Below are 16,819 nucleotides of genomic sequence, written 5' to 3'. Positions count from 1 at the left end.
TATATCCAGAACGGGCCCCTCAAAGTCAAGGAAAGTGCATGCGCCGCCACCCTCTATTCGCCTCTAAAATAACAAAGCACTGGCTCAGCTATTTCCGGCAGTCCCATAGCTTGCTTTTGAGTTTTGTCATACTTACCTAGTCTAGGAAATCAATATGAGAAAGATAACTCAGATTCCTCACTCTAATGGATACTGACTTGATACTGAATATTCTAGCTACACTAAATACACGGTGAGGAGTCTTCTTGCCGCATGAGAAGTCCAGGGTGATGGAGACTCCCATCTACCTAGTTACCACAAGAGGCTCTTTTGACCATATCGTCCAACAGAAACAAATACAAAGAACCTTACCTAATGCCACATCGCTGGTATTATCCACCTCAGGAACATTAGCACACCCTCCGTTTTCTTCTAAAATGAATAAGAGCGGTTCATCGTCCTCCAGATTTCCAGACATGGTGACTACGTGTCTTTCATCTGCAGACTCTTCCCATTTATCCAAAATGGAGAACCAGATATGGAGTAACGCTCACATTTTGGAATGACCCTGAAGAAAAGCACCTTCAGATCTTTAAGATCACAGGGGCACTGCAGATAAGAGGTTTTAAGGGTCATCAAATCATGAAATACATTTTAGTAACAGCAGCAAACGATCTCTCATTTTAGATTTAGGAGGGGGCAAATGACATTTTTACATTCACCAACTCAAAGTCACAAGTATTACATTCCTCATGCAACAGTCTTATCTGCTCAATTGAGAAGCTTTCATGAAAACATCTCCAAGGAGTCTTCTGCTCCACACTTACAAGTCTGTCTAAGGGCTCATGCATACGAATGTATATCGCGGACACGCTGTTTGCGGGTAATGCGGGCTCGGCCGTTTGTGGACCGCATTATGGACACGGACTCATTCACTTGAATGTTCAATTTTTTTATGGTGCAGAGGGATCACGGACGCATTCAAGTTGAATAGGTCTGCATCTGTCTGCGGAAACCGCGTGGATGTTGCCCGTCCATTGGGGACCGCAAATTGCACCTGCCCTTATCCCAAGAATGGGACCCCATAATGCACTGCTGTGAATACAGAACAGGCCATGCATGTGCAGCTTGTTCCATTCACAACAGCACGTGACAGGGTCCCATTCTTGACACAGGAGTGGGGCCCTCACCTGTCGGACATTTATGGTATATACTATGGATATGGCACAAATGTCCAGATGGGAATCCCCCTTTTTACCTCACCATTTCAATGTCTCCCAGTCCATATGACACTGGTAAAATCTGATAGAATTGTTAAGAAAATGTAAGGAATTGGGTCACCTTCTGATGGCCATACTACAACACCAGGACTGTGGTTCATCAGAACCAGGTGTAGCACATCTACTGGTGGTTTAAAGGGGGTCTCCAGGATTTAGATACTGATCACCTATTATCAGTGTAGGTCATCAATATCAGATTGATGGAGGTCCACCACCAGCATCTGAAGTTATAAAGTGGACAGATCTGGATGCAGAAGGCTCTATTCACTGTGTAGTTTCCAGCACCAGCCAAAAACAGGTGGTCAGCTGGAGTGCCGGGAGTCAGACCCACACCCATCTGATATTGAAGACCTATGCTGACAACATCAATACCTATATTTTGGAAAACCAGTATGTGATAGACGTGTTTTATATACTGCAGCCAATCTGAGGTGGTAGAGCAGCAATCCAACCCAATGATGAGACGGGGGTGCCTCAGATACCGGGTAGGCACTGCACCTGAGCTGTAGTCACCCAGCACTGCCCTAAGTAAGATCAGAGGGAAAGAAGTCAGGAACCCTACTGACGTCCATACCATATGTAACCCACACCACCACTGCACAACTGCTTTCAAACTGTGCCCAATGCTTCGTCAAATCAAAGCATCACCCCTATCATCTCAAGAGAATGATGGGAGATCTGCTTGTCCGCTCTTCTGACTACTTTAATCAACTCTGACTACACCAGTCATGGGCACATCAGCCATCACCCGGCCAGCCACGAACCTCACCACTGCCCTCCTCAGGGTCACGTTAGCATCACGTGACCCTGAGGATCTAGTGCCGAAGGTTCCTGACATCGGCGATCGTGGATCAATTAAATCACCATCACTTTAGCTCCCACAGAGACTTACCGACTCCTTCCGCACTTGCGCACTGGATAACCTAGCGTACGTGTCTAAAGTACGCATGCGCAACATTCCTTTGCAGCCCAGCCTATGTTTTACGAGTCCTCGCCATATGTTGGTGATGCGGGAGGCTGGGCTTATGCGCTTGCGCACTAAGGGGCAGCCGGCCATTGGCTAGGTGTTCTTACCATGTCACGTGATTCGTTCCCATGGAAATTGTACACGGAAAAGTACACAGGTAGACAGTGCTGAGAGAAAAGGAGTCCGTCGGCTGCGTGCAGGTGCTGTGCCTCTCTTCTTTATATCCCTCTATATAGATAGTACCAGCTGTGTGCTAGGGGATGTGCCCACATCTCCAAACTGGTAGTGGCATTATGGGTATATCTGGGGAAAAAGTCCAGAAGTTTTAGTTAGTTTTTAATCTATATATATATAAAGAACTATGTATATATGTGTGTATGTACGTGTGTATGTGTGTGTGTATGTATGTATGTGTGTTTATGTGTGTGTATGTGTGTGTGTTTATGTATGTATGTATGTGTGTGTGTATGTACGTATGTATGTATGTGTGTGTGTGTGTATGTATGTGTGTGTGTTTATGTATGTATGTGTGTGTTTATGTATGTATGTGTGTGTTTATGTATGTGTGTGTTTATGTATGTATGTGTGTGTTTATGTATGTGTGTGTTTATGTGTGTATGTATGTGTGTGTTTATGTATGTATGTATGTGTGTGTTTATGTGTGTGTGTATGTATGTGTCAGTGGCGGATCCAGAGCCTGGTCTCGGGAGGGGCACTTTCAGATTATTTTCTGTCCGCCGCCACAAAACAATGGTGCTTATAGAACAGACTCCACAGTGTAGGCTATATGTGTATAACAAACATATTCCACATGAAAACTTACAGTTACTTGGCTTGGCCCTTGGGGATCTTGGACGCCACTTCCACACTTTGGCCGGGGGCTTGGCGGAGCTGATGATGTGTTTTATCCTAATGAGAAAGATTTCATAATAAGGATTTGGAGAAGGGGCAGAGGGATAGCAGAGCAGGGAGAGGCCGGTGCTGCTACTAGGGGGTCATACCATGGGGGAGTAATAAAGCCTAACATAATGCCCCCCCCCCCCCCAATAGTAATAATTCTCCTTATAATGTGACAGTGTAAAAAAAATACCCCCTTGTAATGCCCCCAGTTGAGCTAATGTCTCCATAGTGCCCCATAATGTGCCAGTATAAAATACCCCTATATAGTGCCCCTAGTAAATGACCCCATAGTGCTCCACACCCTCCTTCCTCCTAGTGCCCCCCATAATGTACCAGTATAAAATGCTCCAGTAGATGCCTTCAGTGTCCCCCATAATTTGCAAGTATAAAATACCCCTTCTTAGTGCCCCCCGTAGATGACCCCATAGTACTCCTCTCCCCCCTTCCCCATAGTACCCACCATAATGTGTCCCAGTATAAAATTGTACTGTACAGAGAGCCCATATAAAATACCCCTTCTTTGTGGCCTCAGTAGATGCCCCTATAGTTCCCCCAATCATGTGCCAGTATTAACAGCCCCCCCCTGTGCCAGTAATAATAGCCCCCTATGCCAGTAATAACAGCCCCCAGTAATAACAGCCCCTCTGTGCCAGTAATAACAGCCCCCAGTAATAACAGCCCCTCTGTGCCAGTAATAACAGCCCCCAGTAATAACAGTCCCCAGTAATAACAGCCCCCAGTAATAACAGCCCCTCTGTGCCAGTAATAACAGCCCCCAGTAATAACAGCCCCTCTGTGCCAGTAATAACAGCCCCCAGTAATAACAGCCCCCCTTTGCCAGTAATAACAGCCCCCCAGTAATAAGAGCCCCTCTGTGCCAGTAATAACAGCCCCCCTTTGCCAGTAATAACAGCCCCCGCCAGTAATAACAGCCCCCCTTTGCCAGTAATAACAGCCCCCAGTAATAAGAGCCCCTCTGTGCCAGTAATAACAGCCCCCCTTTGCCAGTAATAACAGCCCCCAGGTGCCAGTAATAACAGCCCCCGACAGTAATAACAGCCCCCCTTTGCCAGTAATAACAGCCCCCCTTTGCCAGTAATAACAGCCCGCCTTTGCCAGTAATAACAGCCCGCCTTTGCCAGTAATAACAGCCCCCGACAGTAATAAAAGCCCCCCTTTGCCAGTAATAACAGCCCGCCTTTGCCAGTAATAACAGCCCCCCCTTTGCCAGTAATAACAGCCCCCGTCAGTAAAAGTATTGTATATAATCAAAAATAGCCCCCAGTAATAAGAGCCCCTCTGTGCCAGTAATAACAGCCCCCAGTAATAACAGCCCCCCTTTGCCAGTAATAACAGCCCCCCTTTGCCAGTAATAAAAGCCCCCAGTAATAAGAGCCCCTCTGTGCCATTAATAACAGCCCCCAGTAATAAGAGCCCCTCTGTGCCAGTAATAACAGCCCCCAGTAATAAGAGCCCCTCTGTGCCGGTAATAACAGCCCCCCTTTGCCAGTAATAACAGCCCCCAGGTGCCAGTAATAACAGCCCCCGACAGTAATAACAGCCCCCTTTGCCAGTAATAACAGCCCCCCTTTGCCAGTAATAACAGCCCGCCTTTGCCAGTAATAACAGCCCCCGACAGTAATAAAAGCCCCCCTTTGCCAGTAATAACAGCCCCCCTTTGCCAGTAATAACAGCCCGCCTTTGCCAGTAATAACAGCCCCCCCTTTGCCAGTAATAACAGCCCCCCCTTTGCCAGTAATAACAGCCCCCGCCAGTAAAAGTATTGTATATAATCAAAAATAAAAAAAACACATACTTACTTTCCCACGCTGTATGGCTCCGTTCTGAGGACGGCGATACAGATGACTGGAGATGAGCGCTTCCACAATGGAAGCGCTCATCTCCCTGTGCCCAGCCGCCGCCAGCTCGGGGGGGGGGGGGCAATTGCCCCGTTGCCCCCCCCCCCCTGGATCCGCCACTGGTATGTGTGTATGTATGTATGTGTTTATGTGTGTATGTATATGTGTGTATGTATGTTCCGCGATTACTCAAAAACGCAATTATCAATTTCAACTAAACTTGGTATACACATCCCTTGCTACCTGGAAAGAAATCTTGTGGGGGTCACAGCTCTCTAGGACGTACCGTTACTGAGAAATCCCCAAAAATGACCTGCATTAGCCAATACAAGCTTGCAAGACTTTCTTTTCATATCCCAACTGTCACATGTCCCTTAACAGCCAATATAAGCTCGCAGGTCCTTAGTCTCCACGTACACACAGTTTTGCTCCAGGTTTCCATAACAACCCAGCCATTTTTCTTCACTGCTGTCGGTCAGCTTTAGGCTAGGGCTACACGGCGAAAATAAGTTGCACGACAAATAGGGCACAACTACACTGCTACATGTGTCGCGCGACATTAATGTCGCACCAATGTCGCGCAACAATTTTTATAATGATAGTCTATAGTGTTGCACTGCAACATGTGACGTCACGCAGAAAAATGGACGTCACGCAGAAAAATCCATGACGTGACGTCCGTCGGCTGGAGGCAGAGGTAATAATAGGACAGAAGGGCGGGCCAGAGGGCTGAAAGAGGTGTGTTTTTCTGGGCACATCGCCCAGTAACGCCACCCCTGAGCACCTTCAGAAGCTCATTTGCATACGTTTAAAAAGTGTTTTTTTTTATGATCTGGACGAGGGACCCAGAAAAGAAAGGTACCATTGTAATGAGGGTTAAAGAATCTATAACATGATCTGAGTGGTCTAAAACGCTCAGATTAGGTGACAGACTCCCTTTAAACTCCCCTTCCACTTCTCTTCCTGCTCCCTTTTTGACTGGCTACAATCCGGCTCACTGACCTTCTGAAAGTCACCTGTGACCTGCTAACTGCCAAAGCCAAACAACATTACTCTGTCCTCCTCTTCCTCGACCTGTCCTCTGCCTTTGATACTGTCGACCACTCCCTTCTGTTACAAATTCTATTATCTGTGGGCATCACAGATCTGGCCCTCTCCTGGATCACCTGATACTTCACAGACCAGACATTTAAAGTCTCCCTCTCTGTTGGTGTCACTCAAGGTTCTGTCTTAGGAAACCTGCACTTCTCAATCTACACCTTCAGCCTGGGACAGCTCGTAGAGTCCCATGGCTTTCAGTATCCCTTCTTTTCTGATGACATGCAAATCTACCTCACTTACTATCCAGAATCCCGCGATGCCTACGTGCTATATCCTCTTTCTTCTCCTCTCGCTTTCTAAAACTTAACACGGATAAAACAGAATTCATCATCTTTGCTTATCTCACTTATCCCCCCGAACAGACAATGGCTGCACACTCTCCTCAGTCCCACAAGTCCACTGCCTTGGGGTAATCTATGATTCTGCTCTGTCCTTCAACAGAACATCCTTTAACAGAACATCTTGCACATCCAAGCCCTTTCTACCTGCTGACTCCAACGCTGCGCATTCCTCGACCAGAAGTCTGCAAAACTGCTTGTCCATGCCCTCATCATCTCCCTCCTAGACTACTGCAACACTCTCCTCTGTGGCCTTCCATCTAGCCCTCTCACACCCCTCCAATCTATCCTTAACTCTGCTGCCCGACTAATCCACCTCTCACCCTATTACTACTCTGCGTCTCTCCATTGCCCAGCAAATCCAGTCTAAAAGACTAACTATGACATACAAGACCATCCACAACCTGTCCCCTCCTTACATCTGTGACACGCTCTCCCTGTACCTTCCCACATGTAATCTCCGATCCTCACAAGACCTCCTTCTCTATTCACTTCTTATCACATATCTTCCCATAATCGCCTCCAAGATTTCTCTCATGCAGCCCCCACTTACTGTACTTGCATTGTATTATGTATGTATACCCCTTATCATATGTACAGCACTATGGAATGAATGGCGCTATAATAATAATAACTGACACTATTGTAAGAAGCTGTATACTTGTCTCGGTTGCACCTGATCAGGGTCAGTTTTCAGCCTCTGGATGTAAACAACATGGTTTCCGTATACTGATAGCATGCAGAGATTTTGAAAATAGTAATTAGCTGAAACGTATGAAAAGAGTATCAGAAAGTGCGCAGTATAATTAGGCAGCACCGGGGTAGTGATCTTAGCCGTCCAGGCACCTTTCATTCATTCTTCCCATCCTCACTCATACAACTATATAACTATCTCTCTCTCTCTAGACAGTGAAGGAAAATGACAAAAAAAAGAGAGCGCACACAGATACAAATATCGGATCGCTGTAAAACCCGTCATGCAGCTATCTCTCAGGCAGATATGTAGATGATTACAGGTGGGCTCGGATTAGACATTGGGTCTTGCCAAAATAGGGTGTAAAAGTGCTTGTCTCTACAATGCACTCCAAGACATTTTGCCCTGTTGACAGACTTTGAAGGGGGCGCATCATTGGACTGAGAGAAGCAGGATGGTCATTTCAACAAATTGCCCACCATCTAAACACCTCGGTCTCTGCCCCAATCATTTCCAGGAAATTTGGTGTCATGGTGCCCATTATGTGTCCTGCCATCTTGCCACTGTTGTCTTTGATTACAGTGGTGTTGTGAATGAGAAACTAGGGCTGCTACAGACTGAAACTGTATTGTCATTGGCTTCGAATACATTTTGTGTTTGGCATCCCACCACGGTTGGGTACAAGTACGGAGGCCTTATGGTGAACACTTCAGTCCTGCTTTGTTGTGGAGCGACACTGCCCCAACTATTAGTGTGATGATTTAGGGAGCCATCACATACGACAGTCACCCTTAGTAGTGATACAAGGGACACTAACAGCTCAGCGATATGTAGGGCATTGTGCGGTCTCATGCGTTACCTCTCGTGGCAGGGCTTCCAACTGGCATTTTTCAGCAGATAATGCTGTCCACACACAGCAAAGGTTTCCTAGAAATGTCTCCGCCAGATTGCAACACTTTCTTGGTCTGTCCGGTTGCAAGATTTATCTCTAGGAGAGAATTTATGGGACCAGATGGGACATCAGCTTCGGCAACCTACAAGTGTGAAGGATCTACTGCAGCATCTGTGGGCAAATGTACCGCAGGATACCATACAGACCCTGTATACCTCCATGTCCAACCATATCTCATCTTGTATCCAGGCTAGAGGAGGTGCAACAGGGTACTAGAGCCTGCTTTCAGTTGTACAGTTTTCCCCAATGAATGTATCCTATCGCTCTAATATTGTAATCACTTGCATATATTATCATTACATTCACACATAGAAAGTTTCAATAGATTCCAAAAACTTCTTAGTGCATTATTATTTTTCTTTTGTCAATGAGTGTATATGTATCTCTGGGGCCATGTGTGAGGGACTGTTTCTTTTGCAGTGCATCCTGAGAGATGCATGTTCTTAGTGAGCTACTGCCCACCCACAGAAAGGAAAGAGAGTCCTCCAGATAAGTGAGTAAAAAAAGAGTTTTCAATTTATGGGAGAACTCCTTTGAATTAGGCAAATGGAAGGATCAGAGAAGCTTCCTCCACTCACAGAGTACAGGATTCCACAAATAGCTAAAGCAGTCTGCAGTCAGTATGAAGGAGTATGATTTTAGCTTCTCTATTACATGAATGCGCCTAATGTGTAATGTGTATGCATTTGGGGATTAGTTTTAATGCAGAACTCAAAGTGTGCGTTCACACATGAATTTCTGCAAGCCCTATTCAAATGGATGGAACAAATTTTTAGTCGCAGAAAGAAAAAATCAGTGTGAAGGCACTAATGTACTTGGCCATAAGGTACATTTTCCCAATGTTGTCTCTGTATGCAATAGAAATAAGACAATATCACTCTTCCTCTGTGATACACAAATGCATTTTATTATGTGGAATTAGTTTGACTTTTGCTTAGCATAATTAACCTTTTTTAATTGTTGTCCTGATTGCAGCCTACCATCCCTGGGCCAGTGTATATGCATGAATAATCCGTCTAGGAGAAAATCACAGAATTTCGCTCAACTTTTTTAGACATGGCATCGGATGTCCTTTCTGTGACACAGCCAACCATGCTGTCCTCACCTCAGCCATTGCAATCGCCACATGGAAATTTTGGTAGACCCTTGAAGCTCAATCCTATGAAGATGCTTCCACACATTGACAGCATTAAGATGCTGGAACCAGGCCGCAAGAAGCTAACCTCAATAGAAACACAGAGGGTGCTGGCGGTGCTTGATGAAACTATCAAAAAGCTAGAGCTGGTCAGTCTGTTTCATCATGCCATTGAAAATTTGGATAGATACAGTGTTGTTTTTGGTTCTGAGCTGGCGGGAGCATTGCGGGAGCACAAGAGGCTACAGGATAACATGCACAGACACCTTCAGCGTATGAACAGTGGAGAAGACGAGTCCAGCTTCCAAAGGGAGAGAACAAATCTGGCCGAAAGAGCTGGCGTACAGTTTGATATCTTTCGTCAGGGTGTTCAGAGCTCTGTGAGGAATACTTTGAGGTTATTTTTGACCAATCCAACGGCCTGTCAAGCATTACGATCTGAGGGAAATGTCAGGGATCAGGCTTCACAGGCAATGATCCACTTTCTGACAGAGTTGAGGGCTTTTCTTTTTGAGATGCTCCTCACCAGCCCACTAGAGCAGAATGAGAGAATGCGTTATCTCCATGAGATTACTCTACGTGACCACAAAAACAGAGGGGTTTTGATGACTTTGGAAGAAGAACTGAATGCAGCTATCCTTGACCGTGACACTGAGGTACCCAATCAACTGTTGCTTGTATAGCTTTATCTGAACATATTTTACACAATGTGCCAACAAGAAGCTGTATACATTTCCGATAACACATTTGCATATCCATAGTGCTTAAAGTTTTAAAGCAGTCTTGGTAAAATGTTCTCATTCTTAAAAAAATAAAAAATCTGATGAAAGATCATTCACAAACAAAAATATCTTTCCTTGGAAGAATGTTTCCAAAAAGATAATTTGTCCTGGATGGCCTGGTTGAACAACTGTAACAGCCAAAATGGACTGAAATGTGTATGAGTGCTTATCAGTTGTCCAACCATCAACCTGCTACTATCTTATGTATATGGCAACCTTTGCTAACATTGGTTATATAGTAGGAATGTATAGAACCTAGCATTTTGTAATGTGTCTCCATTATACAGTTCTGCTTTCAGGTTACTTGCTGTTGACAGATGCCATTTTTCCTAATATTTGCATTTATTACAGTAAGCACTAAGTAGACAACTGAATACTGTTTGGAATGAGAATGGATATAATGACTTGAAGATGAAAAGGAATGTGTCATCAGAAAATTACCTATTGTTTAAATCAAGTTTTTATGTCACACAATTTTTTTTTAATTTTTGGTGATTTTTTATTTATTTTCCATTTCCCTATCTATATTTCAAAAATAATGCTAAGTCATGCAATTTTCACACTGGCCACTCGAATGTTGCGTGCGGCAGCCTCAGTCCTCCTGAATGATCCGAGTCTGCCTCTGGCAGGGCTTCATAGGAACATAATGTAATTCTCATACACTCCAATACTAATGCATTGGGGTCTATGAAAGTAGCAGTCTAATGATTGCTTGCTATAGTTCTCTATGGGAGCTAAAAGTGAAGAAAAAAAATAAAATTCGAATCACCCTCCCCTTCCCCAAAGTTAAAATAAATATACAATTAACAATTAAAAAAATAAACATCAAGGGCATCATTGCATGTGAAAATGCCCATAATATTAAAATATAAAAATCTTTATCCCATATAGCAATCATCGAAACAGGAAAAAAGAAAAGAAAAATGGCACCTTTTTTGGTTGCTTCACCTACCACAATAAATTGAATAAAAAGTCATACACACCCCAGAATGATATCAATGAAAAGTACAGATTGCCCTGTAAAAAAATTAGCTATCACACAGCTCCATACACATTAAATAAAAAAGTTATGGGGGGTCAGAATATGGCAATGCAAAAAAAAATATTTTTTTCCAAAGTTTTTATTTTTTTCATTACTAAAACGCAAGAAAAACTATACAGGTCCTTCTCAAATAATTAGCATATTGTGATAAAGTTCATTATTTTCTGTAATGTACTGATAAACATTAGACTTTCATATATTTTAGATTCATTACACACCAACTGAAGTAGTTCAAGCCTTTTATTGTTTTAATATTGATGATTTTGGCATATAGCTCATGAAAACCCAAATTTCCTATCTCAAAAAATTAGCATATTTCATCTGACCAATAAAAGAAAAGTGTTTTTAATACAAAAAAAGTCAACCTTCAAATAATTATGTTCAGTTATGCACTCAATACTTGGTCGGGAATCCTTTTGCAGAAATGACTGCTTCAATGCGGCGTGGCATGGAGGCAATCAGCCTGTGGCACTGCTGAGGTGTTATGGAGGCCCAGGATGCTTCGATAGCGGCCTTAAGCTCATCCAGAGTGTTGGGTCTTGCGTCTCTCAACTTTCTCTTCCCAATATCCCACAGATTTTCTATGGGGTTCAGGTCAGGAGAGTTGGCAGGCCAATAGAGCACAGTGATACCATGGTCAGTAAACCATTTACCAGTGGTTTTGGCACTGTGAGCAGGTGCCAGGTCGTGCTGAAAAATGAAATCTTCATCTCCATAAAGCTTTTCAGCAGATGGAAGCATGAAGTGCTCCAAAATCTCCTGATAGCTAGCTGCATTGACCCTGCCCTTGATAAAACACAGTGGACCAACACCAGCAGCTGACATGGCACCCCAGACCATCACTGTCTGTGGGTACTTGACACTGGACTTCAGGCATTTTGGCATTTCCCTCTCCCCAGTCTTCCTCCAGACTCTGGCACCTTGATTTCCGAATGACATGCAAAATTTGCTTTCATCCGAAAAAAGTACTTTGGACCACTGAGCAACAGTCCAGTGCTGCTTCTCTGTAGCCCAGGTCAGGCGCTTCTGCCGCTGTTTCTGGTTCAAAAGTGGCTTGACCTGGGGAATGCGGCACCTGTAGCCCATTTCCTGCACACGCCTGTGGATGTTTCTACTCCAGACTCAGTCCACTGCTTCCGCAGGTCCCCCAAGGTCTGGAATCGGTCCTTCTCCACAATCTTCCTCAGGGTCCGGTCACCTCTTCTCGATGTGCAGCGTTTTCTGCCACACTTTTTCCTTCCCACAGACTTCCCACTGAGGTGCCTTGATACAGCACTCTGGGAACAGCCTATTCGTTCAGAAATTTCTTTCTGTGTCTTACCCTCTTGCTTGAGGGTGTCAATGATGGCCTTCTGGACAGCAGTCAGGTCGGCAGTCTTACCCATGATTGTGGTTTTGAGTAATGAACCAGGCTGGGAGTTTTTAAAAGCCTCAGGAATCTTTTGCAGGTGTTTAGAGTTAATTAGTTGATTCAGATGATAAGGTTAATAGCTCGTTTAGAGAACCTTTTCATGATATGCTAATTTTTTGAGATAGGAATTTTGGGTTTTCATGAGCTGTATGCCAAAATCATCAAAATTAAAACAATAAAAGGCTTGAACTACTTCAGTTGGTGTGTAATGAATCTAAAATATATGAAAGTCTAATGTTTATCAGTACATTACAGAAAATAATGAACTTTATCACAATATGCTAATTTTTTGAGAAGGACCTTTACATATGTGGCATCATTACAATCATACTGACCTGGAGAATGAAAGTAACAGGTCAGTTTTACCACATGGGAAATACTGTAAAAACAAAACCCATAAAACTGTGGCAAAATTGTGGGTATTTTTTATAATTCCACCCCATTTAGATTTTTTTTTCCTGCTTCCCACTACATTGTATGCAACCATAAATTGTGCCATTAGAAAGTACAACTTGTGGAGCAAAAAACATGCCCTTATATGGCTATCTGAATGGAAAAATAAAAAAGTTATGGCTTTGGGAAGAAAGGGAGTGAACAATAAAAAAACGGAACATCACCCGGTGTTGCAGGAGTTAACATAAAATCAGTAGGTAATTTTCTAATGACACATTCCCTTTAAGAATTCAGGGTGACAAGTAGTCTCCACAACGTCTGTATTTGTAGTAATATTCACTGGACCATATAGAGTGTCTTCTTCAGGGCAAATACCATGGATCTGATTGGCTACTATTGGTTCCAGATTGCCAAGAGAAATGAGATTATCCGACAGCTTAAGATCAACCTGCATCAGCTGGAAAAGTTTTCAGAAAATCAGGTGAAGCGCACAATGCAGGAGGCGGAAAAGCAGCAGAAGTCAGACTGCCGATCGTCAGAAGGGAAAATGGCCAAACTTCTGCAGGATTTGCAACAACTGAGATCACAGCTCAGTGGTACAATTGCGGAGAACCGTGAGATAGAGCTAAGTCTTAGAAAGGTACATATTATATATTGTGCTTTCTGGATGCATTCCATAAAATTAGGTGGTTGTCAGCAGTAAGCACCTTTGTATAGTATATAAGACTATGTTGTGTCCTTGTATTTTAAATAGTGGCTAATATTGTGCTTTTCTTGTTATTTTTTACCTATAATTTTCTAGAAAAAATATAAAGTGGAAACTGAGATTGAGAACTGGATACAGAAATATGACAGCGACATGGGAGAAAAACAGGTATGAAAAGTAGACTGCAGTTTTTATAACTTGCTTTATGTTTTTTTTCTTTAGAGGACAGACAATTTTTTGTTCCCCTTCCCCATGAGATAAGTATTACCAAATGTATTTGGGAATGAAGCACACATGGATATATTGCCCCTTGAGTATTAAAGAATGGGTCTTGTATCACTTGGTATGTATGCATTTTGAAAAGGTTGTCCAGTTGATACCCATATGTGATAAAAGAACATACAATTTACAGATATGCAGCTTATTAATTAATATCTGAGATATGGCCACATACCTGACTTGTGGATTCTCTAAGTCATAATCTGTTTGGCACTGGTGAGACTGGACTGCAAAGTTTAAGGGATGCCTCGGTCTTCACCCTTAATCCCCAGGTTGCAGTCCTGAGAATAGTCATGGATTGTTGGCATGGGCGGACTGGCCCTAGACCCTACAGGGAAATTTCCCAGTGGTCCAATGCACAGTGTGGCCACCTGAACCTTTCATTACGGCCACTAGACAGGTACACAACAATCTGATGCTCTCAGCAATAATTAATGTAGGAGCATTAGGTACCTTCCTGAATTCAACTGCATTACCAGGATGGCTGTATTTTGTGCTGCACTGTGGTATTTGGTTCCGCTGGGGTGGTGTTTTGTGCAGCAATATGGCATTGCTGGCCCTGCCTACTTGTGGTGTCCCTACCTATTCGTGTTGTACCGCCTTCTGTCAATTTGGACCCACCAACAACATGGGGCCACTTTTAGATTTCTTTCCGGAGCCAATTTAAGTTCCTAGTCCAGTCCTGATTGTTGACATTAGTGATGATGGAGTAGTAGAGTAGTTAGGAACAGAGCCAAGGCCCATCACCAGGAAAATAGTCAGAATGTGACTGGCCAGAGGACGGGACAGAAGCATAGTTTGGAATGGAGCCATAGAACAATGGGTACAAGGCAAACAATCCAAAGTAAGAGGCAGAAGCGATATCCAGAAACAAGGCCAAGGTCAGGATCGTAGCAGAAAGAATAAGAGCCAGGACAGGGGCGTACCACAATCAGGCAAGGCATGGCAGGATAACTCCCCTTTAAATAGACAGTCAAGCCAGACATCATCTTTTGGTCCTAGTTGCCTTAATAACCCAACACCTCTGAGCAGTTACAGCAGGTAGACCATGGCCCCAGCCAGCAGGGTTGTTGTGGAAGACAGGAGACTAGCATCCACCCACTAGGACACGCCGCTGGAACAGGCGGGTTGAGTAACATTCTGCCACTGATTCTGCATATACAGTGAGGTAACAGAGAAGCAGATCTGTGTATTTTATGCTCTTTTAGCACATATACTGTAAATATCCAATGGCATAGAGACATTAATTAACCTAGTAGCCACAATAGCTTCAAAGTAACTGCCTAAAATAAAGTACTGTCTGTCCAGTAAAGGTTTTGCTTCTGTCTACTTGACCCCAGGCAGAGTTAGAGGAACTGGATGGCATGTATGAAGAGGAGAAGACTCAGCTGGCAGAGCTGAAAGAGAAGCTGGCAGTCCTGGAGGTCGAATATGTCCAGATTATGGAGGAAAGACGACAGGCCCAGCTGAGGAAAGAAGAAGAAGAAAAGGAGCTGGCCAGCATGAACCGGGCGGCAACCATTATCCAGGCACATTGGAAAGGCTACCAAGTTCGCCAGTCATTGAAGGGCAAGAAAAAGAAAAAGAAGAAAGGAAAAGGAGCAGGAGGAAAAGGGAAGGCCAAAAAGGGCAAAAAATAGGAGGATGTACAATACAGTATAGAGGAAATCTAGTATGGCAAACGTATCATTGCATTTCAATTTATAACGTCCTTTCAAATCCCCCTCCTCAATTACAGCGCTCATCTCCCCACCTGTATAGAGCTCTTCATGTCATACATTTAACATACATACTAACAACCAAAGAACTATTTCTGTACAATAAAATAAGCCTCTATTAATAAAATGTTGCTCTGTTACAAAGGTTTGCCTATAGGAATGTGAATTACTAAAGTGATGAAATAGCAGAGCGACAAATGAACCTAATCTGCCCAAAAGCGACTTCAAAGTCCAGCAGTGACATCTTAAACATAAATGCTACTAACACCTTAGGCCATGTTCACATAGTCAGTAGTCAGTCCAACATGTATTTCCATGGCAGAAATGCGAGGCCCATACTACAGCAGATCTTCATATGGATTAGCCCCATTCTGAAAAATAAGCAGTTCTGCGGCCAACTGTTTTTTCCTGCATTGTGGGCAGAGATCTGATCTCAGTGTCATGTGAACTGGGTTGTAGATTGTCAATGCAGATTTAGCTGTGAAATTAACACTAAAACCCATGTCAAATCCAACATATGTGAATGGACTTTCAGTTGATTATAGATTAGGTTTACGCATGTTTATTGAGTAATATTATCAGCAATTATAAAGCAGTCCAAGTTTTTTTGAAAGTATACATAAAGACATATATACAATGCGTCTAACACATTAGGTAATAGTGCATACGTTAAGTCTAATCAATAAATTGTGTAGTTAGCACACTGAGTACTCAAAAGTGTTGGCTGTGAAGTTAAAGGGAAATTGAGAAGTAGAAATAGGAAGATGGAAAGTCTAGAGAAGGAAGGGGGGGGGGGGGGAGAGAACAATTAGATATCTTTCTTGCTTAATATCTAGAGCTGGCCAGTTCCCCTAATAGTGTTGAAAATTCAGTGGAATGGAGAAACAGTGAGAGAGAATTCCACCTTGTATAGCATCGAGCCCCCTGATCATGAGATAGTGCTATCAGCTCTTCCATTCACAGAGAGAGGGCGCTTCCCTCTGTTTCCAACGCCTTGGAATTACCATTCGTGCTGATGTGAGGAAGAATCTTAATGCATTCTTCTTCAGTTTGGCTATGGATCCTGGTATAAGCGACAAGAGAGATAATTTAGGTGAACTAGAAAAGGATTTCCCTGAAAATTTTTCAGTTGATTTTAGATTAAGGGTCCAGTCACACGTCTGTATGTTTTTCAGATCCGCAAAACACGACACCGGCAATGTGCTTTCCGCATTTTGCAGACGGCACATTGCCGGCACTCTCATAGAAAATGTCTTTTCTTGTCCGCAATTGCGGACAAGAAT

The 16,819-nt window shown here is 43.4% G+C and overlaps 2 protein-coding genes across 3 annotated transcripts in view; one reads left to right on the top strand and one right to left on the bottom strand.

The window, feature by feature from the left end:
* The window catches only part of TPCN1 (two pore segment channel 1), a 69,574-nt gene extending 67,308 nt beyond the window's left edge, over nt 1–2,266 (bottom strand). Inside the window, exons 1-2 of one of the 2 annotated variants that reach the window (XM_044275303.1) lie at nt 2,152–2,266; nt 352–588 (exon numbers count right to left, since the gene is read on the bottom strand). In XM_044275303.1, coding sequence (XP_044131238.1) covers nt 352–457 — 106 coding nt within the window. In that variant the 5' untranslated portion in view covers nt 458–588; nt 2,152–2,266. Of the gene's footprint in view, nt 1–351; nt 589–2,023; nt 2,049–2,151 lie in introns of those variants that run through there. The other variant, XM_044275304.1, reaches the window with a different exon arrangement.
* Nucleotides 2,267–2,350: 84 nt separating this feature from the next.
* IQCD (IQ motif containing D) lies at nt 2,351–16,039 on the top strand. Its single transcript, XM_044275305.1, has 5 exons — nt 2,351–2,426; nt 9,046–9,861; nt 13,240–13,473; nt 13,636–13,707; nt 15,159–16,039. The coding sequence occupies exons 2-5, from the start codon at nt 9,127–9,129 to the stop codon at nt 15,456–15,458; spliced, it is 1,341 nt and encodes a 446-aa protein (XP_044131240.1). The 5' UTR covers nt 2,351–2,426; nt 9,046–9,126; the 3' UTR covers nt 15,459–16,039.
* The last annotated feature ends 780 nt before the right edge of the window (nt 16,040–16,819 follow it).

Source organism: Bufo gargarizans, chromosome 1, assembly GCF_014858855.1.
Source record: "Bufo gargarizans isolate SCDJY-AF-19 chromosome 1, ASM1485885v1, whole genome shotgun sequence".
NCBI lineage: Eukaryota > Metazoa > Chordata > Amphibia > Anura > Bufonidae > Bufo > Bufo gargarizans.
Note: the sequence above shows the minus strand (reverse complement) of the source record. Positions and strands in the feature narration are given on the sequence as shown.